The following is a 26,681-nucleotide window of genomic DNA, read 5'->3' on the forward strand; positions in this document are numbered from 1 at the left end:
TCTTCTGTGTATGCTGGTGGGTGATGTTTGGACTTGGTCAAGGACTTTCCCACCAGGTGCTAAGGAGGAGGGATCTGAGGCAGGGGTGAAACCCAGCAGGTTCTGGCAGGTTCTGGAGAATCGGTAGCGGAAATTTTGAGTAGTTCAGAGAACCAGTAGCAGAAATTTTGAGTAGTTCAGAGAACCAGTAGCAGAAATTTTTGTAGTTCAGAGAACCAGTAGCAGAAATTTTGAGTAGTTCAGAGAACCAGTAGCAGAAATTTTTAGTAGTTCAGAGAACCAGTAGCAGAAATTTTGAGTAGTTTGGAGAACTAGTAGCAGAAATTTTGAGTAGTTCGGAGAACCGACAAATGCCACCTCTGGCTGGCCCCAGAATGGGGTGGGGATGGATATTTTGCAATATTCTTCCACTGCCACGTCCACCAAGCCACACCACGCCCACCAAGCCACGCTTATAGAACCGGTAGTAAAAAAAATTGAATTTCACCACTGATCTGAGGCCAAATGACCCTTGGACTGTGACCTGATTGGACCATGTAATGGATTGCATGGGCAGAGGAAAGGAAACTTTACTTTTAACTGGGGGAAAACCCAAAGGGGGTGGGGGGTTAGAGTCGAGCTTACCCCAGATGTGCCAATATGACATGCCTAATAAATCTGTACTTTGAGGAACATGCCTGCCTTGAAGTTTTGATTCCATTGGGTGTGTTGCTTGAAACCCTGACAAACTGTGGCAAGAAAAGTCATAAAATTGTGCAAAATTCACTTAGCCTATGCCTCCCTTTAGCAGTATAAATTTTGGGCTCAGTTCTGGTTGTAAGTCGAGGGCTACCTACACAAACATCCAGCTCATCAAAGGAAAACTAACAGAGGCCCGGCAGCCACCTTCACCCCAAATCCGGGAGCAGAGCCAGTTTTCAGAGGATTGGGGAACAGCTGCTGGGTGGGAGCTGTATGGATTTCCAGAGGGACGCTATTCCAGAAGTCGGCCACGACGACAGAGATGTCTCTGTTGATCATGCAAGACTGGCTGACATTGGGCCACGTTGTGTAATCCAAGTCACATCTCCCAACTGGGTCTCCATGCGCCAGTGAACCTTGTTTATGCTCTTTTCTTCCGCAGTTGGCCCTAGACATGTCTGAATGTCTGAAGCTGACTAGGTCCCGCTCCGTTCGCCTGGGGGAGGTGGGGGGAGAGAGACACATCAAGGTTTATGAATTTGGAAGGTATAAATTCGCGTCGCTCGGTGGATGCTCTCCATTTGTAATCCTGCTCGCCGGCTTTGATGTCTGCGAGGTGCTCCTCTGCTCCATGCAGATGGTTGGTGTACACAAGTGCAAATGATGTGGATCACATCACCATTGACGAAATGTTAATTTCCCGAGCCTGCAGTTGCCACGCGGAGCAAAGGTTTTTGGCGTCTGCCGAGGGTAGAATTCCTTCCCTGTTAATAGCTGCCAGATCTCTGCGGTCTATTTTGGGAATCGGATTCTGTGCAATCGGTTTACTCACTAGAGCCGTCACTTTATTTTAATGGATTTCTATATTTATTCATCCGTTGAGCAGGTGCCAGAAACGTGACAGTCAATTCCCCCATCCCAGAGAAGATGTGTGATAATCATTAAACTACATGGGGGCTTGCTGTTAAAAAAAAAAAAACAAGGAAGGAAGAAAAGAAATCAGTTCAGGTTTTGCCCAGAAGAGTTGAAAAACTAGACAGGAAAACATAGCGTATAGCTAAAGGGCAGACAGCAGGCATCAAATGGTCTTAATGTGGGCCCAAATCAGAAGCTCGTTTGAAGCTGCCCGTGCCGAACAGATGAGAGGCCTGCAATGCTCCCAGATCCTTCAAGGCCTCCGGATATCCTGATGAGGTATTAGAGGAAGTAATTCAGGAAGAAAGAGACAAATAACCACCTCTGGATCTTGGCTGACCTCATACAGCCGCTGCAACAGCTAGAGCACTTAGATCCAAAAAAGCGTTGATAATAATACCGACCGTTTTCCAGGCAGAGCAATGTGGGTTTCTTTTTAACCCTTCTCAACTGTGGCCAAGTTCCTTTGATGCTGTCTTCTTTTATCGTGGGCTTGCTCAGAGCTCCCTCCAGTGCATTTGCAGAAAAAAAAGCTTGCAAAGTTCACCCCTTTTCCTGGCAGTAGGCAGTGGATTGCCCCAGGGTTTCTCAAGTTGGAAGACGTGTGGACTTCAACTTCCAGAATTCCCCTCCCAGAAATTCCCCTCCCAGAATTCTGGGAGTTGAAGTCCACACGTCTTCCAACTGCCAAGCTTGAGAAACATTGGATTAGTCAATTAATTTTTGAATATGGCCATTAGGTCCAAGGGTGGGCTGCCACGGGTTCGCCTGGGTTTGGGAGAACCCGTAGCTAATGTTATGGCCAGTTCAGAGAACCTCCAAATCCCACCTCTGCCTGGCCCTGCTCCACACTTCCCACTCCGCTCCTCCCAGGAGTGTCCACACGGCCCATTTTGGATGTGAGGTACATGCAAAGCCCGTGTGGAGGCTCGGGGAGGGCAAAAAAAGGGCCTCTCAGAGACTCCGGAAGACTAGAAATGGGCCTCCCGGAAGGCTGGAAACGGACCCATTTCTGGTTTCCGGAGTATCTCCGGAGCCTGGGCAAGGTAGTTTCCGCCCTCCCAGAGGCTCAAGGAAAGCCTCTGGAACCTGGGGAAGGCGAAAACGCACTCCTCCGCTGTGATGCAGGACACCAACTAGGCCATGGCTACACCCACCCAGCAACCAGGCAGAGAACCCGTTGCTGAAGTTTTTGAATCTGTAATCTGTAATTAGATACAGATGAAAACAATTAAACATGAGCACAGCTGGCTGGGGAATTCTGGGAGTTGACATCCACAAGTATTAAAGTTACTAAGATTGGATACCCCAGCTGTAGAGCTTCCTGAACAAGGAATAGTAGGATTATTACTCAGAATCTGTCAGGCACTGCAAATCTTGTATGCCCCTTTAATTTCAAGGTTAAAATATCCCATTTAAAGTACACATTTAAATGTATAGGAATGATACCTGCTAGCGTTGGAGGTAAGGAATAGAGAAGCACATCTTGTTTTCACCTCTACAGCACCTTGTTGACTGAAATCCATATTTATCTTAAATATTTATTTTTTTTTAAATTTAAAATGTGACACCCCCACCCACCCCCCGCAAATTCCACTATGGAAAAGAAATGTCTAGTCAATACATGTTTGTTCTGGTGATATATTCAACATACCTCAGAGTAATTTATTTTTCAAGCAATCCAAAAAGAAGTCTAACCTTGTTTGTTGTTGTTGTTGTTGTTGTTGTTGTGTGGTTAATCTTTGGTGAGATTCACAGCCTTTGGGGCTGGTTGGTAGCTCAACAGCTCGAGTCCTAACCAAGGACCTAGGAACTGTTAAGGTAACGTCAGAGGATATAAGCTGTTCCAAGAAGGGTGGTTTTTGTAGAATCAGAATGTTCAAATCCGATAAATTTAGAATTTCTAAATAGCGAGGTAGCCCTTTAGGTATTGCTCCAAGGGCTCCAATTACTATTATTATTATGTTGTTAATCTTTGGTGAGATTCACAGGTTCCAAGAAGGGTGGTTTTTGTAGAATCAGAATGTTCAAATCCGATAAATTTAGAATTTTTAAATAGCGAGGTAGCCCTTTAGGTATTGCTCCAAGGGCTCCAATTACTACTATTATTATGTTGTTAATCTTTGGTGAGATTCACAGCCTTTGGGGTTGGTTGGTAGCTCAACAGCTCGAGTCCTAACCAAGGACCTAGGAACTGTTAAGGTAACATCGGAGGATATAAGTTGTTCCAAGAAGGATGGTTTTTGGTAGAGTCAGAATGTTCAAATCAGGTAAATTTAGAATTTCTAAATAGTGAGGTAGCCCTTTAGTTATTGCTCCAAGGCTCCAATTACAATTGGGACAACACTCAATTTCTTTTTCCACAGTCGCTCAACTTCAATTTGCAAGTCCCAGTACTTTGTGATTTTTTTTCTTGCTGTTTATCTTCAATTCGTGCATCACCTGGTATTGCAATGTCAACGAACCATACTTTTTTCTTTTCAACTATTATTATGTCAGGTGTGTTGTGGGCCAAGTGCCTGTCAGTCTGAATTCTGAAGTCCTACAAGATCTTGACTTTCTCATTCTCTAAAACCTTCTCAACCTGATGGTACCAGTGGTTTTTGCTGTATTCAAATCCAAACTTTTGGCACACTTTCCAGTGAATGATCTTAGCAACTCAGTCATGGCATTGTAGTCAGTTTGTGAAATTTTGCTGATCAAGTGGTTGACTGTCTCGTCTTTCTCATTACAGAGGTGACATTTGCTATTGGTGATAACATGCTGAATTTTTGCTTTCATGTAATTTGTGACTAAGGCTTGTTCTTGAGCTACCAAAATAAAGCCTTCTGTTTCTTTTTTCAGTGCTCCTGATCTTAACCAGTTCCAAGTTAGCTTTTGGTCAGCTTTGCCTTCAATACTTTTCAAGTATTGGCCATGCATAGCTTTGATTTTCCAATTTGCAGCTTGCTTCTCAATTATTTCTTTCTTGTATTCAGCTTTCGACTTAGTTGTCTTCAGAAGGCCTCCTTTATTTTTATTTTTTAATTATTATTATTTATATGTGGTTAATCACAGCCTTTGGGGCTGGTTGGTAGCTCAACAGCTCGAATCCTAACCAAGGACCTAGGAACTGTTAAGGTAACATTGAAGGATATAAGCTGTTCTAAGTAGGGTGGGTTTTTTGTAGATAATATAGTATAATTTTGTAGATAATAACGTATTATTATTATTATTATTATTATTATTATTATTATTTTAAATGCTTTCTCTTTCTGTCTTTTCACTAGGATTTGGCTTTGTAACTTTTGAGAATGAAGACGTGGTGGAAAAAGTCTGCGAAATTCATTTTCATGAAATCAATAATAAAATGGTAAGTTTTCCCAATGGAAGCTTCTAATTTTTGAGAAAATGGGGGCCTTTTTTAAAAAAATCACTGGCCGCTCAGAGTTGCTCTTGAGAGGATGTTTTAGCTTGTGAACCAACCCCGTCAAGCCTGCTTTCACCCACTGATACTTCGTCTATAGAGCTGTCCTTTAGGCCTCTGCTTTCCCTATTTTTTGGAGCCTGTCCCTCACAAGCTACTGCCCCTTTTCAGCCTGCAGAAGGGTATCGAAATACTAAAGTACCTTTTCAGTGACCTTTCTAGCGTATGCGCAGATGCGATAGGTTCTCTCACGTGCTTCCACAACTGCCGGTACAGGTCATCATTGTTGCCAATGAATGTGCTTTGAATGGCAGCTATTCTTTAACAAAATGCAAAGGGGTATAAATAGCACCAGATTACCATATTTTTCAGAGTATAAGACGCACCGGAGTATAAGATGCACCAAGATTATGAAGAGGCAAATTTTTTAAAAAAGTTTTTGCACGCTGCAAAAATGGGCCCTCCCCCCCCACACACAAAGGCATGAATAGCCTTTAGGAGGCTTGTAGAGTGCTCCTAGGGAGTGCCCCCCCCAAATGAGCAAAAACCGGCTCGTTTTTTTGTGAAAATGGGCCTGTTTTTTTGTCAAAAAAAGAGCGTGCATAGCCTTTAGTGCTCCTGGGGGGCTGGGGGGGGGGGGGGGCAAAATTGAGCAAAAACCGACCCATTTTTCATTCATTTCTGCCCTCCGCAGCCCCCAAGATCACTCTGAAAGCCTCTTAAAGGCTTTGCACGGCCATTTTGTTGAAGGGGTTGGGCTTCGGGAGGCCAAAAATGATGTATTCAGTGTATAAGACACACCCAGTTTTTAAGCCTCTTTTTTGAAAGAAAAGGGTGCATCTTATACTCCGAAAAATACGGTAAGCATTTATTTGAGGTGGGTGAAGATTTCAAACAAAAATGGCTGAAGTCTCAGAAGGCCAACATCTCGTGCTTCAGAGGCATATCTAAGGGAGGTTGATGGCGCAAGTGATAGAGCCCGCACATAACCGACTGACAGCCTCAGGTTCATTTTCTCACCTCTCTGGCTTAAAGGGAAAACAAAGATGGAGTCCAAAACCCCAAAGTTGTTGCATTAACGTTAGGCCGTCTCATAGTTGGATATGGTGTGAGAAGGCCTGCTAATACAATGTACATCAATGTTTCTCAGCCTTGACTAGGGAATTCTGGGAGTTAAAGTCCACACATCTTAAAGTGGCCAAAGTTGAGAAACACGGATGTGCAGGTACGGTTAAGTGGAACAAAACTGACATGAAATATAAAACTGATATTTGTAGCTCAGGGTTGAAATGAGGGGTCGTTGGGGCTCTCTGCGCTTGCGTGTTTTCTTGCAGGCTTTTCATTCGCCAAACTAGGTAACGTCATCAGTGCTAAACTATTCTCTAAAGCAGGGGTCAGCAAACTGCAGCTCCAGAGCTGCATGTGGCTCTTTCCTCCCTCTGCTGCGGCTCCATCACTGGTCAGCACCACAATTTTGAGAGGAGCTTTCGGTGGGGGGTGGGGTGGGGAGAGAAGCACAGTGCGCCAGGAGAAGACTCTATGGCAAGGGGAGGGTTTTCCAGTTGTCTCCACAATTGATAGGGCTTTCGGTTATGACAGGTAGAGGAAAAAGGATGCCACTCTAGGAAAAGACTCTATGATGGGGGAACTGAACTTCCAGTCCGCTCCAGAATTGAACAGGGGGCTTCCGGTTAGGACCTTTGTGGCTCCCGGTGTTTTCTTTTCTGTGGGAAACGGGTCCAAATGGCTCTTTGAGTGTTTAAGTTTGCTGACCCCTGCTCTAAAGCACCTGAGGGTAGAACAAATCACTTCAGTTATTAAGTTAGTAACACAGTTGGTGAGTGAATCTGGCCTCCCCATTGACGTTGCTGGTCAGAAGGTCACAAAAGTTGAGTCTCATGACTCTGGGGACCGCAACTGTCATATTGATATGAGCCAGTTGCAAAGTGTCCGGATTTTCAGTATGAGTCCATGGGGATGCTGCAATGGTCATAAGTGTGGAATCGGTCGTAAGTCACTTTTTTCAGTACCGTTGTAATTTTAAATGGTCACTAAATGAATGGTTGTAAGTCAAGGACTCCCTGTACTTAAGAATATTTCATGTTTAGGAATGAAAGTAGAACCAGGTTTTCTGATTGTTCTCAGATCTGATTTCTTTAAAACCATTCATTTCTTTTTGTTTGTGTCTGCACTTGTCCTTTCTGTGGTGAAAATTTGATGTGCAGTTACCCCTCTGAAGTCAGCAAGTGTTAATTTTTCGCTAGACCTGGGTTTTTTTTTGACGTATTTTATTATTCGAAACCAATTAATATAAGGAAAACATATGCATATGAGTATCAGGGTTAGCAGTACAATCTAACATAAGATAACGATAGATAGAGGAGTAATTAACAAGCGTATTGATTTAAATCCACCATGTGAATACGTAAGAAACCAGATCATTCGAACAACCAATCAACAAGAGAACCAAAAAGCTGCTCAGAATTTAAATATGGCTCCCAATGAAGAGTCAATCATACAATCAACTGACTACACTGGCACACAAGACATATATCAAATAGAATCACCAAGCCGGAAGGGACCTTGGAGGTCTTCTAATCCAATCCCGTGGCACGACAAAACCGCGCTCGTCAAAATAGCGGTGATAAAACCGCGTCGCTAAAGCCGCGACGTCATCACCGCGCGTCATCACCACCGCGACAACAGCGCGGCGACAGAAGGGCGCTTTAAATTAAGGTTAGGATTAGGTTTAGGGGTTTGCTTTAGGGTTAGGGTTAGGGTTAGGTTTAGGGTGCTGAGTGCTTCGGAAGGCGCGGATTTGCCCTCCGCCCTTATGTCAGCGCGGTAAGGTCGCATTTGCTTTAGCAATTCGGACAGCGCGGATTAGGGTTTGCGCTTATGTCTCCGCGGATAAGGGCTTCGCGGTATTGTGGTGGAACCATCCAATCCAACTCATTTTGAGCGCTCCGAAGGCTTCAGGGAAGCTCATGAAGCCTCCGGAGGGCCTCTGGGGGCGGGGAGGCTCATTTTGCCCTCCACAGGCTCCTATAAAGCCTCTGGAGCCTGGGGAGGGTGAAAAATGGCTTTAAAAAAGAGTGAACTCATGCGCGCGCTGGCCAACTGACAGGGCAGCGCCTCATGTGCCCTGACAAATCACTGTTCTAGCATATACAGTTTGCATATTGTCTCTGATCTGTCTCTTAGGGAGAAATCCATTTTGGTCTTTGTGTATAAGTTCGTTTAGGAGTCTCTTCATTTTTTCTGCCATTATTGATGCAAACATTTTATAATCTACATTTAATAATGTAATTTTTAACTTGTTGTAGGTCTGAGTTGTCTTTTGGTATCAGCGTTATATATTGTCTGCCTCCGTCCATGTTTCTGGTATCTTTGCCTCCCTTAGTAAGTCATTAAATAGTTCTAATCTTATATTGCTTAATACTTCTTGTAATGTTTGGTACAGTTCTGCCGGTAATCCATCTGGTCCTGGTGTTTTCCCTTTCTTTTGCTTTTTAATGTCTTCTATTACCTACATCATTGTAATTCTTTCTTCTAGTGCCTTCTTAAATTTTTCTGGTATCTTAGTTATTCTGGTTTACTCTAAGAATTGCCTTATTTTCCCTTCTGGTACCCTCTCATGTTGATACAGCTTATTTTAATAGTAGTTCTCAATTATTTTTTTCTTTTCTCCATTTTCATGTTGTAAATTCCCTTCTTCGAAAATCCTACTGATGATGTTATCTAGTCTAGAAACGAAACATTCAGAAACTAAATTGAAACAAACTTGGAGAGCAGACCACTGCCAAAATGATAAATAGATCCCCAAATTATAAACAGAACAGCTGCAAATAATTTGATCATGCTTCTCAAAAGCTTTTTTCCTTGTCTTGGGGAGGAAAAAAACCAAATTCAGATGTTGACATACAATGCAAATCAACAATGCAACATATACCAACACACAGGCATAGTTTTCACCTTTCAGTTTTATATAATAATACTTTTATCTCAGCTTCATGAACCCAGAGTTCCCAATTCTTGATGCTGGGATAAATTCCAAATTAAAATATTCAGTGCCTAGCAATTGATCCCAGCAGTATTTGTTTTAAAAATCCTTTTGATGGCCCTTCAAATGCGACAATAAATAATTCTAAGTCTATACCGCCTTCCAATTCTTGAATTGCACCGACTTCTAAGGAGAACATCATAAAATGATGCCGTAAATATGGTCTTTTTAATGCAACCTCTACAATCAGGGCAATTTTAAACATTTCCTCTGATGTAATTAAAGCCAATTCAGTCAACAAGATTTCAAACATTAAAGGGGAAAAAATATATACTCTGAGGCTGCAATTTTAGAGGTAACTTCTGCATGGAATGGCCCCTTACGAACCTGCAATCAGAAACTGGCATAACACAGAGAATAATTTTAATTAGCACGAAGCTCGGTAGGTTTTGTACATTTGGAGCATTTTGTTTGAAGTAAGGGACAAACAAGCACACCAGAAGGAGAATTTAGTTGTGCTGAGGAAAGGCAATCTACTTCTTGGAGAAATAGAAAGTCCTTAAAAAATCTGATGCTAAATTGAACTGGGAGAAGATGCTGAGTGAGACTCTAGAGAGAGTGCAGAGAAGAGCAACAAAGATGATTAGGGGACTGGAGGCTAAAACATATGAAGAATGGTTGCAGGAACTGGGGAGGTCTAGTAGGTTAATGAAAAGAAGGACTAGGGGAGACATGATAGCAGTGTTCTAATATCTCAGGGGCTGCCACAAAGAAGACAGAGTCAAACTATTCTCCAAAGCACCTCAACAAGAAGCAATGAGTCAAAACTAATCAAGGAGAGAAGCAATTTAGAACTAAGGAAAAATTTCCTGATAGTGAGAACAATTAATCAGTGGAACAGCTTGCCTCCAAAAATTGTGGATGCTCCAACACTGGACATTTTTAAGAAGATGTTGGATATCCACTTGTCTGAAGTGATGTAGGTTTTCTGCCTAAGCAGGGGGTTGGACTAAAAGACCTCCAAGGTCCCTTCCAGCTCTGTTATTCTCCATAGTAGGGGAAGTAACTGGGTTGACTTTATCCGCTCTTTGATTGGACTGAGCCCAACAAGATCTTTAAGCCACACCCCCGTTTCCAGGCAATCCCAGTTTCAACTCAGTCCATCAATTTGGATGGCTGTGTCATCCTAGTGTTCCAGTGGAATTTGTGAAATATTGGATTTAATTGTCAAATTTCAGATTTAACTTGGGCTGAGTGAGCAGCTACAATATCTATTCTATTCTATTCTATTCTATTCTATTCTAAAGAGACCCTGTGTTTAGAGCAGTAGGCCTGGATTTGCATTTCTGTTTAAAATAAAATGAATTCTATGTTTCTGGTCCAGTTTTCTTTTCAGCGCATTGAAGGACTGTTGTTCATAACCAATATTTCTCAACCTCAGCAACTTGGACTTCCAAGTCCCAGAATTCTCCAACCAGCTTGTTGGCAGGCTGGAGAATTCTGGGAGTTAAAGTCCATACATCTGAAAGTTGCTGAGGTTGAGAATCACTGGTTATAACCATGGGCTCCCTGGAGAATGGGCAAGGTACAATTAAACATAATAAAGCCAAAAGTTTTTCCAAAATTTAAAAGGGGTCACCTTATTTTCCAAAGCACTAGAAGGCAAGACAAGAAGCAATGGTTGGAAACTGAACAAGGAGAGAAGCAGCCTAGAACTTGGAGTCTAGAAATTTCCTAAGAACAATTAACCAGTCAAATAGTTTGCCTACAGAAGATGTGGGTGCGCCACCACTGAAGGCTTTTAAGAAGAGACTGGACAGCCATTTGTCTAAAATGATATAGGATCTCCTCAGTGGTGGGATTCAAATAATTTAAGAACTGGTTCTCTGCCCTAATGATTTCTTCCCACAACTAGTTCACCCAACTGTTCAGAAAGTTAACAACCGGTTCTCCCGAAGTGGTGCGAAATGGCTGAATCCCACCACTGGATCTCCTGCTAGAGTAGGGGGTTGGACTAGAATACCTCCAAGGTTCCTTTCAATTCTGTATTCTGTAGCACTCTTTTTTGCCGAGACCAGAGAAAAGACTTTGATGATTTACAATAAATGCAGAGCTGATCCAGTACAATAATGCATCAGGAAGATTAGTTAACCCATCCATATATTTTTACCTAGTATGGTACCTTTAACATTTCCAGCTAAAGATTCTTACTTTTCTTTTTTGCTCTCCCAAATGCGTTTCCAGTCTTTCATTTATTGGTCTGATCTCTGTTCCCAACTTTTAATTTAATAATGGAATTTATTGTTAAGCTGGATAAGATCAAAACAGTCTCTTTAGCATATGCTATAAGCCAATTCAATATTTGACTTGCTAATTTTTCACTGAGCTATGAAATAATATCCTTCATATTGTTCCTTTCGGCACAATGTGGGATGCATCTGAAATGAAAACAAGAGATCTGTTTCCTTCTCCAGGTGGAGAGATCAGGGCTGGCCTTCGAAATTGTGGTTGGAACAGGGGTGATCCAGATGCATCAGTGCTTTTAACTTTGGTGGAAATAACTGAACTGCACAGTTAGATGGCTGAGAAAAAGGTCTAATTATAATAGCAATACCAGTTCATAGTGTTTTACATCCCTCTATAAGCGGTTTAGAGAGTCAATATACTGCCCCCAACAATCTGGCTCCTCATTTTATCAACCTCGGAAGAATGGAAGGCTGAGTCAAGCTTAAGCCGGTCAGGATCGAACTCCAGGCAGTGAGCAGAGTTAGCCTGCAATACTGCATTCTAACAATAAATCACTCTCAGTCAGTTGCACATGCACACATGACCCCTTCGCCCTCGCACATGCACTCGCGTCTCCCACATACGTGACAGAGACCCAAAAATCAGCCGGGCGGCTGGAGGCACGCGTGCATGCACGGTACAGGTGAGCTGGACGACAGCTTGCGTGCTTGCAGAGAGGGCTCCGCATGCCACCTGTGGCATACGTGTCATCACGGCCCTATGGAAATAATATCAGAAGTCTGGATGAAAACAATTGCCACATCCAAGAATGGACATTGAAAGTCACAAACTTAGCCGAGATGGCTAAAATATCGGCATAGCTTAAAGATCACTCAAATGAGAGATATAAACGAGACTGGAAAAAATGGATTGACTATATACAAAATAAATACGGGACCAAGAAATTCCAGTTAGCCTATGCTTAAGATCAGAAATGATTTAAACTGTTTAAAGTTAGTTCAGTAAGAAGAAGCTAAGGTCAATGTAGAATGTCATTAATTTCTTTATTTCTTTTTTCTCAATAGATTTTAGACTGTGTTAGTTAAAAATCCATACCGTGTACGGGTTCTGGGAAGTCGGGGGGGGGAAGGAGGAGGGGGTTGGGGGGTGGAGGGAGGGAGGGGCATACAAAAAAAATTGTACTTCAATGTTTTAATGATTGACGAATGATGAAATATTTGTGTTTTTTAAAAGAAATAAAACCTTTTTATTAAAAAAACAATTGCCACAAATACCTGGGCATCCTTCAAGCTGACCGTTATGTCAAGACGAAGGTTAGAAGTGAGTACATAACAGGAGTCAAGAAGATCTTAAAAGTCCAAACTCAATGAAGGAAATAATTTCAAGGTAATTAACACCTGAGCAATTCCAGTCATTAGATTCACAGCTGGAATAGTGGAGTAGACTCAAGCAGAACTAAAAGCCCTGGATAGGAAGACCAGAAAAATAATAACAATGATTCATATTCTTCGTACACACAGCAACATTGACAGACTCCGGAGTCTAGGTGGGCGTGGAATGTGGCAAGGATACCAGAGAATTGGAGAAGAAAAAAAAGGCATTGGAAGCATACAGAGAGTTCTCAATTTATAACTGCATTTCAGTCTGGAATTAGGATTGCAAACCGTGTTGGTTATTAAGCAGTTCACCATCTGATCCCAAACAGTTGTGAAATAAGATAACAACAAAACTGTTATCCACAAGAGGCAGTTTTGCCAGAAACCAGAAGTAAACGCCAGTTTCGGGGGGAGGGGAGGAATGTAAATTGGGGTCACGTGATCATGGGACACTACAAACAACCCAAAATGCAATCGTATGAATGCAAGGGGTGGGCTTAGCTGTCAGAACTTCAAATCTGGATTATCAGCAGCCCTGGGAAGGCCTATCATAACTTGGACCGATTACTAAACAACCAGTCATAATTTGAGGACTCCCTGTATCAGGAGGACAGTGAAGAAAAGGCACTGAAGCTTTTTTTTTTTTTAGTTAGACTTATATACCGCTTCATAGGGCTTTCAGCCCTCTCTAAGCGGTTTACAGAGTCAGCATATTGCCCCCAATAGTCTGGGTGCTCATTTTACCCACCTCGGAAGGATGGAAGGCTGAGTCAACCTTGAGCTGGTGAGATTTGAACCGCCGAACTGCAGATAACAGTCAGCTGAAGTAGCCTGCAGTACTGCACTCTACCCACTGCGCCACCTCAGCTCTTAAAAAAGCTAATATACCATAAAGGCTTACTGAATATCAGAGGCCAAACTACCCTATGTTGTTATTAGTTACAAAGTTGTGTCCAACTCAGTGCAACCCCATGGATAATGTTCCTCCAGGTCTTCCTGTCCTCTACCATTCTCTGGTGTCCATTTAAGTTCAAGCCTACTACTTTGGTGACTCCATCCAGCCACCTCATTCTCTGTTGTCCCCATCGTATTTTGCCCTCAATCCTTCCCAGCATGAGGCTCTTCTCCAGGGAGTCTTTCTTCCTTCTCATTAGGGGGGCCAAAGTACTTGGGTCTCTTCTTCAGGATCTGGCCTTCTAAAGAGCAGTCAGGGTTGATCTCCTCTAGGACTGACCGGTTGGATGGCCTTGCAGTCCAAGGGATTCAATGCAGGAGTCTTCTCCAGCACCACGAGTTCAAAGGCCTCCATTCTTTGGCTCTCAGCCTTTCTTATGGTCCCAACTTTCACAGCCATCATTGCAACTGGGAAAACTAACTAGCCTATCAGAAAGATCAAATGAAGAATTGAAAAGAGATATGGCAAGGGAAATTATTACATGGCCCATACATTTTTTTTAAATTGAGTATGCCCAAGCAGAGAATGTTGGTAAACACCCACCTTTATCTCCCTTGGAATGCTGCCAGAGACCTAACTGTCAAATGCAAAGCAAAGCCGACCTTAGCACAGAGTCAAACAGAACTTTTCAAAGCTTGAACCGACCAGATGAACTAATTGCTTCCTGCAAAAGCTTACGTTCCATTTGCTCCTCTTTTAGGTCTTATGGGAGGGGTCAATCATCTCCAAGCTTTACTCCCAAATCGACCCTGTTTTCTTAATTCTTCTTGCCTTCTGGCAGCTCTATGCATGCACACACTGGGAACAGGCTCCTGTTGTTCTTCTGCTTCGCTGATGTCAGACTCCAGAGGCAGCAAATAACTACCAGATGGCCTTGGTCCCCTCTCTGCCTCCGACACAGAGCCCTCATCAGAGCCTTTCCCAGACTCCAGGACTGGCCCATGTTCCTCCCCAACCTCCTCACTGTCTGAATCTGCTGGCCACTGGCGGGCCACAACACTTATGACAGTTTTTCACACTTACGTTGCAGCATCCCCATGGTCACGTGATCAAAATCTAGACGCTTGGCAACGGACCCATATTTATGATGGTCACAGTGTCCCGGTGTCACGTGATCACCTGTTGTAACCTTCTGACAAACAAAGTTAATGGGAAAGCCAGATTCACCTAACAACCGTGCTACTAACTTAACAACTGCGGCGATTCACTTAAAAACAGTTGTAAAATGGGACCAAACTCACTTAACAACTGTCTTGCTGAGCAGCAGAAATTTTGGGCTCAATTGCGGTCGTTAAGTCGAGTGGTCCTGCGACTAGGACACTTTTAGTCCTGGCTGGCACCCATGATTATTTTGTTGTTTCTGCTTGTGGGCTGCTCCAGAGTAGGGGGAGGGAGGGGCCCAGATAAATAATATAAGTAAACAAATAAATAAGGCTTTACCTTTCTTTCTAATTTTGTACCATGCCTCTCAGCGACTGAGTAAGTGACCTTGATGGAAGGAATACAAAATGACACTTGGAGGTGGGGAGGGGGGGCTCAGAATGAGCTAATCATAATGAAACACTTTTTAAGGATTTGCAAAAGTCCAATCTGCCGCTACGCTATTGTACGGAACAATTTCACGGAGCAGGGGGGGGGAAAACCAACAACCCCAGCCTTTCCCTTTCACTACCCACAACGTGTGCGGTTTCTATTTCTGAAACACCTCCGTGTCGCAGGAAGGTTATTTTAGGGTGCCTGTTGTGCTTTCTTTTTATGCCTGGTGGGAATAATTTTGCTCCGACACAAATAATGGGCTTCGCTGATTAAGTCCTTTGCTGGCATTTGCTTGCCACTTGTTTAATATGCCATTTGACATTCTTGGGTTATAAATGGCAAGCAAAGTGGAGCGGAGCCGGTAAAATTAGCTCCCTGGCCAGCCTGAGGCTAGAAATAGATTTCCCCCACACGACAGTGGCTGAGTCTACCCCAGCTCTCTCGCACTTTAGGGAGCAGTAAATATCTAGGAAATGCAGTGAAATTTCATAAATATGAGCTTTTTGTTTAGAAGACCAACGAGGGGAGAGTTCACCGAAGGATGGAGTTTTAGCAGCTCAGTTATTTTCTAGTCACCTCTGCAAAAGGGGATCTGTAGAGTCTCCCGCCAGCTGTGTCTCTCTTCCCACACACCGAGCCCAAGACTTCCTCATCAGATGAGTAATTAATCCACAGGCACTTTCCAATGACAGAGAAAAATCCTCCAACATCCACCCCAACATCTGGATTACGGGCCCTGACCTCTCCTAGTGGAGGTGATTCTCCCATTTGTCTGAAATGGTCTATGGTCGAGAAGGAGGTTGGACTAGAAAATACCTCCAAGGTCCCTTCCAACTCTGTTATTCTCTTCTCTCCACCTTCCTTTCCCACAGAGCCAGTTTGGTTTAGTGGCTAAGGCACCAGACTAGAAAACTGGGAGACTGTGAGTTCAAGTCCCACCTTAGAGGCCTGAAAGGCAGCTGGGTGACTTTGAACAAGTCACCAGGAGATTGTGAGTTCTAGTCCCACCTTAGCCATGAAAACTGGCTGGGTGACTTCGAGCCAATCAGTAGGAGACTGTGAGTTCTAGTTCCCCCTAAGGTATGAAAGCCAGCTGGATGAACTTGGGCCAAACACCAGGAGTTGGTGAGTTCTAGTCCCACCTTAGGCATGAAAGCCAGCTGGGTGACTTTGGGATAGCCCAACTCATCTTGCAGGTTGATGTTGTGGGGAAAATAGGAGGAAGCAACAGCATTAGATATGTTTGCCATCTTGAGTTATTTATAAAAATAATAAAGGCAGGATATAAATTAAATACTGAAATAAATAGGTTTCTGCTGTATCTCAAATGTGAGAATCACATTCATGGAAGAATTGTCATAGTCATTGGAGAGTGAAAAACACATATAGGTGGTCCTTGACTTACAAGCACAATTGAGGCCCAAATTTCGGTTGTGAAGTAAGACAGCTGCTAAGTGAATCTTGCCGCTCTTTACGATGTTTCTTGCCAAAGTTGTTAAGTGAATTGTTGTTAAGTTAGTAACATGGTGTCTGTTGTAGTCTCAGAGCATTTTCTATTCAAAGGTAAAGGTTTCCCTGTCCAGTCATGTCTGGGCAGGGTGATCATCTCTATTTCCTGGCCAAGGGAACCAGTGTTGTCTGAAAACATTTTCCGTGATCATGGGGCCAGCATGGCTACACACCAGAGGCACACAGAACACTGTTACCTTCCCACCAAAGTGATACCTATTTATCTATTCGCATTTGCATGCTTTCGAATGGCTAGATGAGCAGGACCTGAGGCAAGGAACTGGAGCTCACCCCGTTGCATGGCGGCGCTTGGGTCTGTTTTCCATATTTTATGGAAAATATAAAATATGTCGGTTTTCCATATTTTATAGTCCTTCCAGTTCTTGCTTCCAAGCAAATGGTATTCATTTGCAAATCTTCCAATGCTCCATTGTTGCTATTTTATCATGCCATTGCTTGTAGTTAGTCTGTGTGTGATCTTCTTGCGGGAGCTAACCAGGTAGTCGACTGTTTCTTCAGCTTCTTTGCAGAGGTGGTATTTATTGTCTATTGTTGTCTTCTTGATTCTGCATCTGTTTTTAAATCTTAGCAATAGCAGTTAGACTTATATACCGCTTCATAGGGCTTTCAGCCCTCTCTAAGCGGTTTACAGAGTCAGAATATTGCCCCCAACAACAATCCGGGTCCTCATTTTACCCACCTCGGAAGGATGGAAGGCTGAGTCAACCCTGAGCCGGTGAGATTTGAACAGCCGAACTGCAGAACTGCAGTCAGCTGAAGTAGCCTGCAGTGCTGCACTCTAACCACTGCGCCACCTCGGCTCTATGGTCTTGTGCAGTTAGAATTAGCCCCTAATTTGTGACTTTCTTCAACTTTCCTGCTTTCAGTCATTACAGATCTTGTTGTTCCCCTGAAAGACTGTGGCACCTCGAGCAGACGTCTGTTGGAACCTTCATAGACTGTTTGTGAAGCCTTGTGGACTGTTAATGACCATAATTTCCAGCCGTAAAAATAAAAGAGGGTTTTGGGGACTAAGATTGTGATTTATGCTTTCTCAGGAAGCCTAGGTCAGAACAATATCACTTTTTTTGGTGCCGTTGTAACAATCAATAAACCAACTGCTGTAAGTCAGGGAAACCAATCAGCAAACCAGCCTCACTTTACCTTCTGGCCCAGACGTTTGGGGGAGGCGTCCAGGCCTTTCATGCCTTACAAAAGGATCTGGAGAAGGGCAGGGGTGGGTTGCTCCCAGCATTACTGCTGGTTCGGTATGTGCATAATTTTTAAAAAAAGGGGGGGGGGACATACCACCCCAGCTGGAAAACCAGTTAAGAGGTTTGGTAGGCCTGGGTCACTGCCGGTTCCAGCGACCCCGACCAGAAAACCACTACCAGTTCAGCCAAACCAGTCCACTTCTGATTTGGAGCCACCTGGATCTCCTGGGGTGATGCTGTTCCTTAAGGCAGGCGGGATGATAGAGAAGAATCCGGTTACAAGCAAGTAATCCAGAATACATTCTCCCCAAAGAGATATATATTCTCCATAGTGGGGGGAGTAGCAACCAGGCTGGCTAGGCTGGGTTGACTTCATCCGCTCATTGATTGGACTGAGTCTGACAAGACTGTTAAGCCACGTCCCTGTTGCCAGGCAGACCTAACTTCCGACTCAGTCCTTCAATGTGGACGGATGTATCATCTCAGTGCCCCAGAGAACTTTAAAGTAGAATTCGATTAATTGTGAATTTCAGGTCTGATTAATAGTACCTCCCTATTTCACACCAAAATCCCAATTGGGGTGGTGTCTGCCCCGCCTATACCCCCTTGGGGGAGGCTTAGAAGATCATTTATGAACTGTCAGGCTCAACTGTCATTCTGAGGGAGGTTTTTCCCCTTCCGGGCCACATCTGAGGGGATTCTTATCATCGCGGCTACAGCTCTGCCCATGGGACCAGCTAATTGCAGGCATTTGGGCAGCTGAATACAACGAAGGGTTGGCCAGCAACTTCCGCGCCGGAGCGCTTCGCCACTTCCTTTGGGGGTCGAGTGGGGAACCGCGTCTGTTTTAAAATGCCGTGGAACATCCAAGCTTCACAAAGGATCGATTGCAAGGCGAGCGACTGAGAGGCACTGAACGTCGCTAGTATTTCTCCCATTACCTCCAGCCAACGGCCAAATCTGCTTGTTGCTGAGAATCGTGGGAGCTGGTTGGCTGAGGATGATGGGAAAGCAGTCCAGTCCTGAAGAGAAGCAAGCCCTTTTGACTGCCCTATCTTTTCCTCTCTCTCTCTCTTTGGTCTTTCTGCAAGCTAGTGTAGAATTCAAAGTTTGCACATTTGAAATAGGTGCTCCATCACTGAGCTAATTCCACCTGAGTGGATCCCACTTCAGTGATGAAGACTTTGGGGAACTCATGTCCATTACAGTAATTTATAGTCTTACGGTGGAGATTATAACCAACTTGACCCAGAATCTCAACAAGAGGGAGTTTGATTCCACCAAACTGGTCCTTGCTGATCTATTAAGCATCCTTTAATTGGATCTAATTGGTGGCTGGGGAATTCTGGGAGTTGAAGTAAAAGTTGTCAAGGTTGGAAATCTCTTATCTAGAGGGGACCAGGTTATTCTAGCCACAAAACCCCCATAACTAACTGACCTTACAGGACATTGTCAAGGCATAACAAGTGAGGGATATATACAGTAAAACCCCAAATAGGGGAGGGGTTGTAATTCTAGCCCCCTAAGGCTTCCCTTTCTTTGCTTGCTCTTCTTTTGGTTCATGGTAAAGTTACCCCGTTTCCCCAAAAATAAGACCTCCCCAGATAATAAGACCAATTGGGCTTTTCAGCGCATGTGCTAAAATAAGCGCTTCCCCGAAAATTTTGCAGCACAGCAACAGCCATGAGGTGACCACGGTCACGGCCTCCTGCACCTCAAAAATAATAAGACCTCCCCGAAAATAAGGCCAAGCGCTTATTTGGGGGGGGGATATCAAAAGAAAATAATACCGTTTCTTATTTTTGGGGAAACACGGTAGCTGTTGGTTACACTATGTGTCAGCGTTCCAAATATCATGCAGAATTAAATCAGAGTCCAAGGCAGAGCTATCCTTAAAGTTCCAATTTAATAAGACAGACATGTTGGCACAAACTGTGGAATCCCAAATCTAAAAGCTTCCTGGGATTCCACCTAGTTGAAAGTTCATGATCTTAACCCCACACCCATAAATCCATCATATGGTCCAATCTTCTTCGCCCACGCTGGCATTTCCACCCATCTAGTTCTGGTCAGATGCACAGGTGCGGAGACAAAAGATGACCTTGATTTCTAGAAAGGAATAACAACAACACATTCCACAATTCTACTCCTTACTATTTCCCCTCCCAATTACTACACTAATGAAACAGCATAATGAAATAAGAGAGTGTGGCAGGCCAAAGATCCAAAAAAGGAATAGGACTGCAGGCCTGACAGTATGATTGTTAGCATTCCAAATATCATCCAAAATTAAATCAGAGTTCAAGGCAGATCTTTCGCCAAAGTTCCAATTTATTAAGAGAGACATGTTGGTACATCTGTGGAAAACCTGAATCTGAAAGCTTCCTGAGTTTCTCACCCAGTTGAAAGTTCAAGATCTTGCCCCCACACCCACAAGTCCATCACATGGTCCAATCTTCCTCTGCCACGCTGGCATTTCCACCCATGTAGCTCCGGTCAGGTGCAGAGGTGCGGAGACAAAGAATGACCTTGGGCTTCTATTATATTTTGATAATAACACATTCTACACCTTACTATTCCCCCTCCCAATTACCCCACTAATGAAACAGCATAGTTAAATGAGAGAGACAGTGTGGTAGGCCAAAGATCCTAAAAGGAATATGATTGCTGGCTTGACAATGATATTCTAATATGACCTGACATTCTGTTCCCCAAATTTAAATAAAAGGATAGCTACCATTTTGGCGGCCTAAAGAAGAAGATGTTAAAGCAGAAGAATGTTCTATGTGCTGAGGGAACTTTGGATCGTATAAAGTACAGCCACCTGCCAATGAAACAAAATGCCTACCAGCTTGGCATTTGTACCCAGGGCAAAGTACATTTTGCCTATTACAGTGGATTAGCGGTAGAAATGGAGCGCTGATTGGAATTTACTGGCCTATTTTGGATTCACGTTTGAGAGTTAGTTTCACAGAACCCCTTTAACGCTAACCTTTCCGTCGGATAACAGGCCAAGCTACATTCAACCCAGACCAAGCTCTATGTGCTTGAAGATTCCCTGATCACACCCTGGCAAGTCCAACAGACATTATCCCTGAAAACCGGAAGGCTGCTGAATGGATCCCTTTTGTAAAATCCATCCCGACTCCTTGATTTCATTTCCATGTCCTTCACTCTCCCTTGGGCAGGGAGACAGCGAAAGGAAAAGGTGTTGCTTCATTCAGTTGGCTTTTGCCAGATGTCTAACTGAGAAGGCGCTCGCCAGCTGTGCCAGAGGGGGTCAATTGGAAGCTAGCAAGTAAGCAGTAAACACATGAGTAGCAAACAATACCCAATCAAGGAACTACCAACTCAGACAAACAGTAAACAACAGCCTAATCAAGGAACCATCAAGAACGTTTCCCCTAACACTGGCAGGGCAAGCAACTAGAATGTAAACGGAGAGCAACCTCACACTCACTAGCACTGATGACGTTACCTAGTTTGGTAATTAAACGTCTGCAAGAAAGCCACAAGCACGAGGAACCCCTAGGACCTCCACAGTTCAACCCTGAGCTACAGATATTCTCTTCTATTCGAAGCAAATGAGTTATAGGATTTTAAGCCTCCTCCTTGGGCAATCTTTTTCATGTCTCCAGGCTTTAATCTCCCACTAGGTTAAAACAGGTGTGAAATGAGGTGCACTTATGAATTATTAAAAATTCTTGGACACCTGGCTCGGCTGTTAAAGACGCTGAGCTTATCAGCTGACAGCCTGGGTTTGAGATCCAAGGGCTGCACAATGGGATGAGCTCCCATTCCTTGTCCCAGCTCATGCCCACCTAGCAGTTTGAAAGCATGCAAATGTGAGTAGATAAATAGGTATCACTTTGGTGAGAAGGTAACAGTGCTCCGTGCACCTCAGCGTATAGTCATGTTCACCCTATGAAGTGTCTTCAGTCAATGCTGGCTCCCTCAGTTAAAAAACTGAGATGATCACTGCCCTCTAGAGTCGGCCACAACTGGACAGAGGAAACCTTTACCTTTTCCCCAAAAAGATGAAGGGGAAGATATTCCATCATGCCCGATCTTAAATGTGATAAATCCAGCCTATGTTGTAGAGATACCTGATTTTGCTCTCTAAAAGTTAAAGGTTCCCCTCGCACATATGTACTAGTCATTCCCGGCTCTAGGGGTCAGTGCTCATCTCCATTTCAAAGCCAAAAAGCCAGCGCTGTCCAAAGACGTCTCCATTGTCGTGTGGCCGGCATGACTCAACGCTGAAGGCGCATGGAATACTGTTACCTTCCCACCAAAGGTGGTCCCTATTTTTTTACTTGCTTTCAAAATGCTAGGTTAGCAGAAACTGGGACAAATCAGGGGAGCTCACGCCATTACATTGTGCTAGGGGTTCGAACTGCCGACCTTCTGATCGACAAGCTCAGCGTCTCAGCCACTGAGTCACCGGGATTTTGCCCTCTGCTGGCAGCCAAATCTGAGGGCTAAGACAGCCCCTGGTGGGGAAGGGGAAGGCCACACATTTTCCCTCTTAATGAGCAATTGAAGTCATCTTTACAAATATTTTAAAGAAATTAGGACATTTATAGCTTTTTCTTGGGAGCATAGAGAGATGGCTTTCCCCAGCATGTTGTTGTTATTATTTCAATCTCTCTCTCTCTCTCTTTTTAATTAAACCTACTTATTAGCTTACTGGGATTCCCATTGTATGGTCCTTCTGTGCTGTGAACATCGTAAATTAAGCTTGTCTGTCAGATACCGGCAGTAGCTCATTTTTGTGGCTGGGAAAGCTAATTGTTCCGTTTATTGTTTTTAACAGCGCTAATCCAAACTTCATTTTCTCTTTAATTGTCAATTTAGGCAGGCTAGCTTGTTTTTAATATCAGACAGAGTGGTGGAAACAGAAGTGCCTGGAAGATGTCAGCGATTACTCCATGACATGCAAATATTGGAGTGGGGAACGTGTATGCTTTTCCGGATAATCATTAGTTTTAAAGAAACAGAATCTCGGATTTTATGTCACTGCGCTGCATATATTTCCTAGCTCGTGAGATACAAGGAATTGTACATTGGCCTGGAAAGTAGATACACAGAAAGTCCATTTGCCTCTTGGAAAGCATCTTTGGGACAACTGTGCTATGAGAATCTCCATAGACAATTAGAGTTAGGGTGTTGGGTCAGGTAGAAAAGGAGAGAGACTGGAAGAACACCTGTGTTGAATTGTGGGTTTCACCACAAAACCGCGTTCAACTAAAGCGCGCTCGACCAAACCGCGTAGCTGACGTCATCACAGGGCGACAACAGCGCGGAGACAGAAGCATGCTGTAAACGCTAAACCTAAAATTAACCCCTAAACCTAAACCTAACCCCCCTAAACCTAATCCTAAACCTAATCCTAAACCTAACCCTTAACCTAACCGTAAACCTAATCCTAACCCTTAACCTAACCCTAAACCTAAACCTAACCCTTAACCTAACCCTAAACCTAAACCTAACCCTTAACCTAACCCTAACCCTTAACCTAAACCTAAACCTAACCCTTAACCTAATCCTAACCCTTAACCTAACCCTAAACCTAACCCTTAACCTAACCCTAAACCTAACCCTAAAGCTAACCCTTACCTTAACTTGAACCGGCTTGCTTTTAAAGCGCTATTTAAATCGCCCTTCTTTCTCCGCACTCGCTGTTGTCGCCCTGTTGATGACGTCAGCGACGCAATTTAATCGGGCACCCTTTAGTCGAGCGCGGTTTTGTCGTGCCACGGAATTGTGAGCCATCAGCCCAGCAAGTTCTTCTGATTTCACAAAAACGGGCACTAAAGCAAAGCCTGAATCTTGAAAACAAAAGCTGTTATTGCAGTCCTTGGTCTTGGTAACATCAGAATACAGGTAGTCCTTGACTTACAACCTTGTATTTAGTTGCCAAAGGTATAGCAGCACTGAAAACAGTAGCTTACATCCCAGTCCTCACATTGATAACTGTTACAGCATCCTCATGGTTATGTAATTGTAACCACGTTTTGTGACTTTCATTTGCCTTTTTTCTTGGCAAAATACGCCCCTCGGGTAAGCTAGATTCAGACCCATGACTAGATGATTTGCTAAATGACCGTGTGATTTGCTTTATGACTGTGGTGACTTGTTTATGAGTTGGTCGCACAGTGACTCGTTAAAGTTGAGTCCAGTCACCTGGTGACTCAACATATGACTTACAGCCAAAAATTCAGGCTCAACTGAGGTTTGTAAGTTGAGATCTACCTGGCCTATTGCCTTTTATTTTATAAATTTCTTGACTCTGTGAAGATCTTATCAGCTCTGCTTGGATTTCCCCTTCCCATTCGACTTCCTTCATATATCGGACGTAATTTATATCCTTTCCATTCTCTTTAGATGATTAATCCATCTCACAGGTCTTCTTTCATACTGTCCACTTACATTTGCAATCATTTCCCTTTTACTCACCATCCGTTCTTCATCCTATTCCCCCCTCCACACACACACCATGTTTTACCTTTCACAACTTCTGTAAGATCTGCATCCCCAGTGCATTCGATTAATGTTTTTATGGCTCCTGATCAGTGGTGAGATTCAAATAATTTAATAACCGGTTCTCTACCCTAATGACCAGCTGAGTAGGCATGGCTCGGTGGTCATGTGACTGGGTGGGCATGGCCAACTCAACATGACTCACATCGATGTGTGCTTCGCTTTAGCTGTTACAATGTAATAAGGGTTAACTAGAGAGGCAGTTTCTGTAATCAGGGCAATAAAGATTAGGCTAGAAACAACACCAGAATGTTTCCTTCCTGCCTTCCTTACAGGATTAGCCCTGTAAAGTGGGGAAAAACAAAAGGAGATTTCTTCCAACAACTGGTTCTCTGAACTGCTTAGAAAGTTAACAACCGGTTCTCCCAAATAGGTGCGAACAGGCTGAATCCCACCACTGCTCCTGATGCACCAACTCTCAGTTCCATCTAACAAAGAAGGAGTTGAATTTTCTTATCAAACACGACTTTGTCTAACCTGATCACAAGCAGAAATAACCCAAAAACCATTCGTGCGAGGACTAAAAATGTTCTAGTTACAGGACTACAGGTAGACCTCTACTTATGACCACAACTGAGCCCAAGATTTCTGTTGCTAAGCGAGACATTTGTTAAGTGAATTTTCCCTGTTTTACAACCTTTCTTGCCACAGTTGTTAAGTGAATCACTGCAGTTGTTAAGTTAGGAACATGGTTGTTAAGTGAATCTGGCTTCCTCATTGACTTTGCTAGTCAGAAGGTCACAAAAGGGGATCATATGGCCCAGGGATGCAACCATCATAAATATGAGTCTGTTGCCAAGCGCCTGAATTTTGATCACATGACCACGGGAGTTAAGTGTGAAAACTGTCATCAGTCACTTTTTTCAGGGTTGTTGTAACTTTGAATGGTCACTAAATGAACTGTTATAAGTTGAGGACAACTGTAGCAGGCAGTTAGGCACATCCTTGCCAAGATAACACAAGTTTATTCTAAAAGTCCAATCTTACCCCAAGCAGGATGATATTTGATTTTTTGATTTTGATTTTATTGACATTTGTAGGCCGCCCTTTTCCCTGAGGGGACTCAGGGCGGCTCACATAAAATCAGGGAAGGGGAAATGCAGACAATAACAAAGACACGGCTTCGGGGGGTGGAGCCTGCCGCCGTCGGGAGCTCAACGAAGCTCCTGCCAGGACTCTGGTTCGTATATCTTATAAGATCTATAGATATCTCCCCTTTCTGGCAGAAAGGGGCAGGGAGAAGGTCAGTCGTTAGGATCTCTTTGTAATTCATAGCTTTTTTTTTGCTGTGAATGGAGAAGAGGTTCAACATTAGCTGAGCCTTTACTCCGGCCAGTTTTCCGCGCTGCCTTTTTTGCAGCCTAGGCAGATTGCCCCCCCCCCCAGGACAAAGCTAAGCTATTTAAAAGTCAATCCGGGCGGGGACCATTCCTGAGGAATTTCTTTTATTACTATCTAAAATACCAGCTTCAATTTCGCAAAAGGCTCCCTTCCTTTTTTAGCTGCGTCACAAGATGGCGATCTCGTAGTTTTTGTGTTTGATGTGACGTACTTAGCCAGCCCTACCCTCCTGAAGGCTTCTCTGTACTAATTGCTAAAAGATTAACTGAGGGGAGCAGAGACTTTGATTTTTGGCTCGCTTGATTGCTTGTCTTTTATTTCTACTTTGGAATGGCTCCCAAATCTAAACAGAAGCGCTTCCTTAATAACATATCTCTAAAAACTGCTATGAAGCCGCTACCCTTGCCTCCCACACCCTCCACGGGAGATTTGTTAACACAAGAATTTCTTCTCAAAACGCTTAATGACTTCAGACAGGAAATTAATCAACTGATATCGGATTTATATGATCAATTTGATGCTAAAATTGCTCAGGCAAAGAAGGATATGATCGGAGTAATGACAGTCATGACAGATTATATTGCTGAAGCGGAGGACAAATTGGAACTTTTGGAAGAAACTAACCTTAATTTGATATCCAAAATTCAAACGTTACAACAGGAAATGGAAATTGCTCAAAAACAACTTGTCATGATAAATTACAATAAGACTGCCTTTGCAATAAGGGTTAGAGGACTGCGTGAAAACCAACAGGAGAATTTGAAACAGATCTTCTTTGAGGCTTTCAGCCGCTTGGTGGGAAGTCCGGGATTTAACTTTGATTGGCAGATTCAAAGAATTTACCGCCAGAATTCCTGGGTAGCAAAACAGCGACAGCTTCCGAGGGACATAATAATATACTTTACCACAAGGGAATCCAGAAATGAGATAATACAGAGGCTTTACAGCAAGAGGT

General features: G+C 43.5%; 1 protein-coding gene across 9 annotated transcripts in view; it reads left to right on the top strand.

Annotated features, from left to right (window-relative positions):
- The window catches only part of MSI2 (musashi RNA binding protein 2), a 663,532-nt gene that overhangs the window by 509,167 nt on the left and 127,684 nt on the right, over positions 1–26,681 (top strand). For all 9 annotated transcript variants that reach the window (XM_032215200.1, XM_032215201.1, XM_032215197.1 and 6 more), the window contains exon 8: positions 4,866–4,948. In XM_032215200.1, coding sequence (XP_032071091.1) covers positions 4,866–4,948 — 83 coding nt within the window. The remainder of the gene's footprint in view (positions 1–4,865; positions 4,949–26,681) is intronic.

The sequence above is a fragment of the Thamnophis elegans genome, chromosome 4, assembly GCF_009769535.1.
Source record: "Thamnophis elegans isolate rThaEle1 chromosome 4, rThaEle1.pri, whole genome shotgun sequence".
Classification (NCBI taxonomy): domain Eukaryota; kingdom Metazoa; phylum Chordata; class Lepidosauria; order Squamata; family Colubridae; genus Thamnophis; species Thamnophis elegans.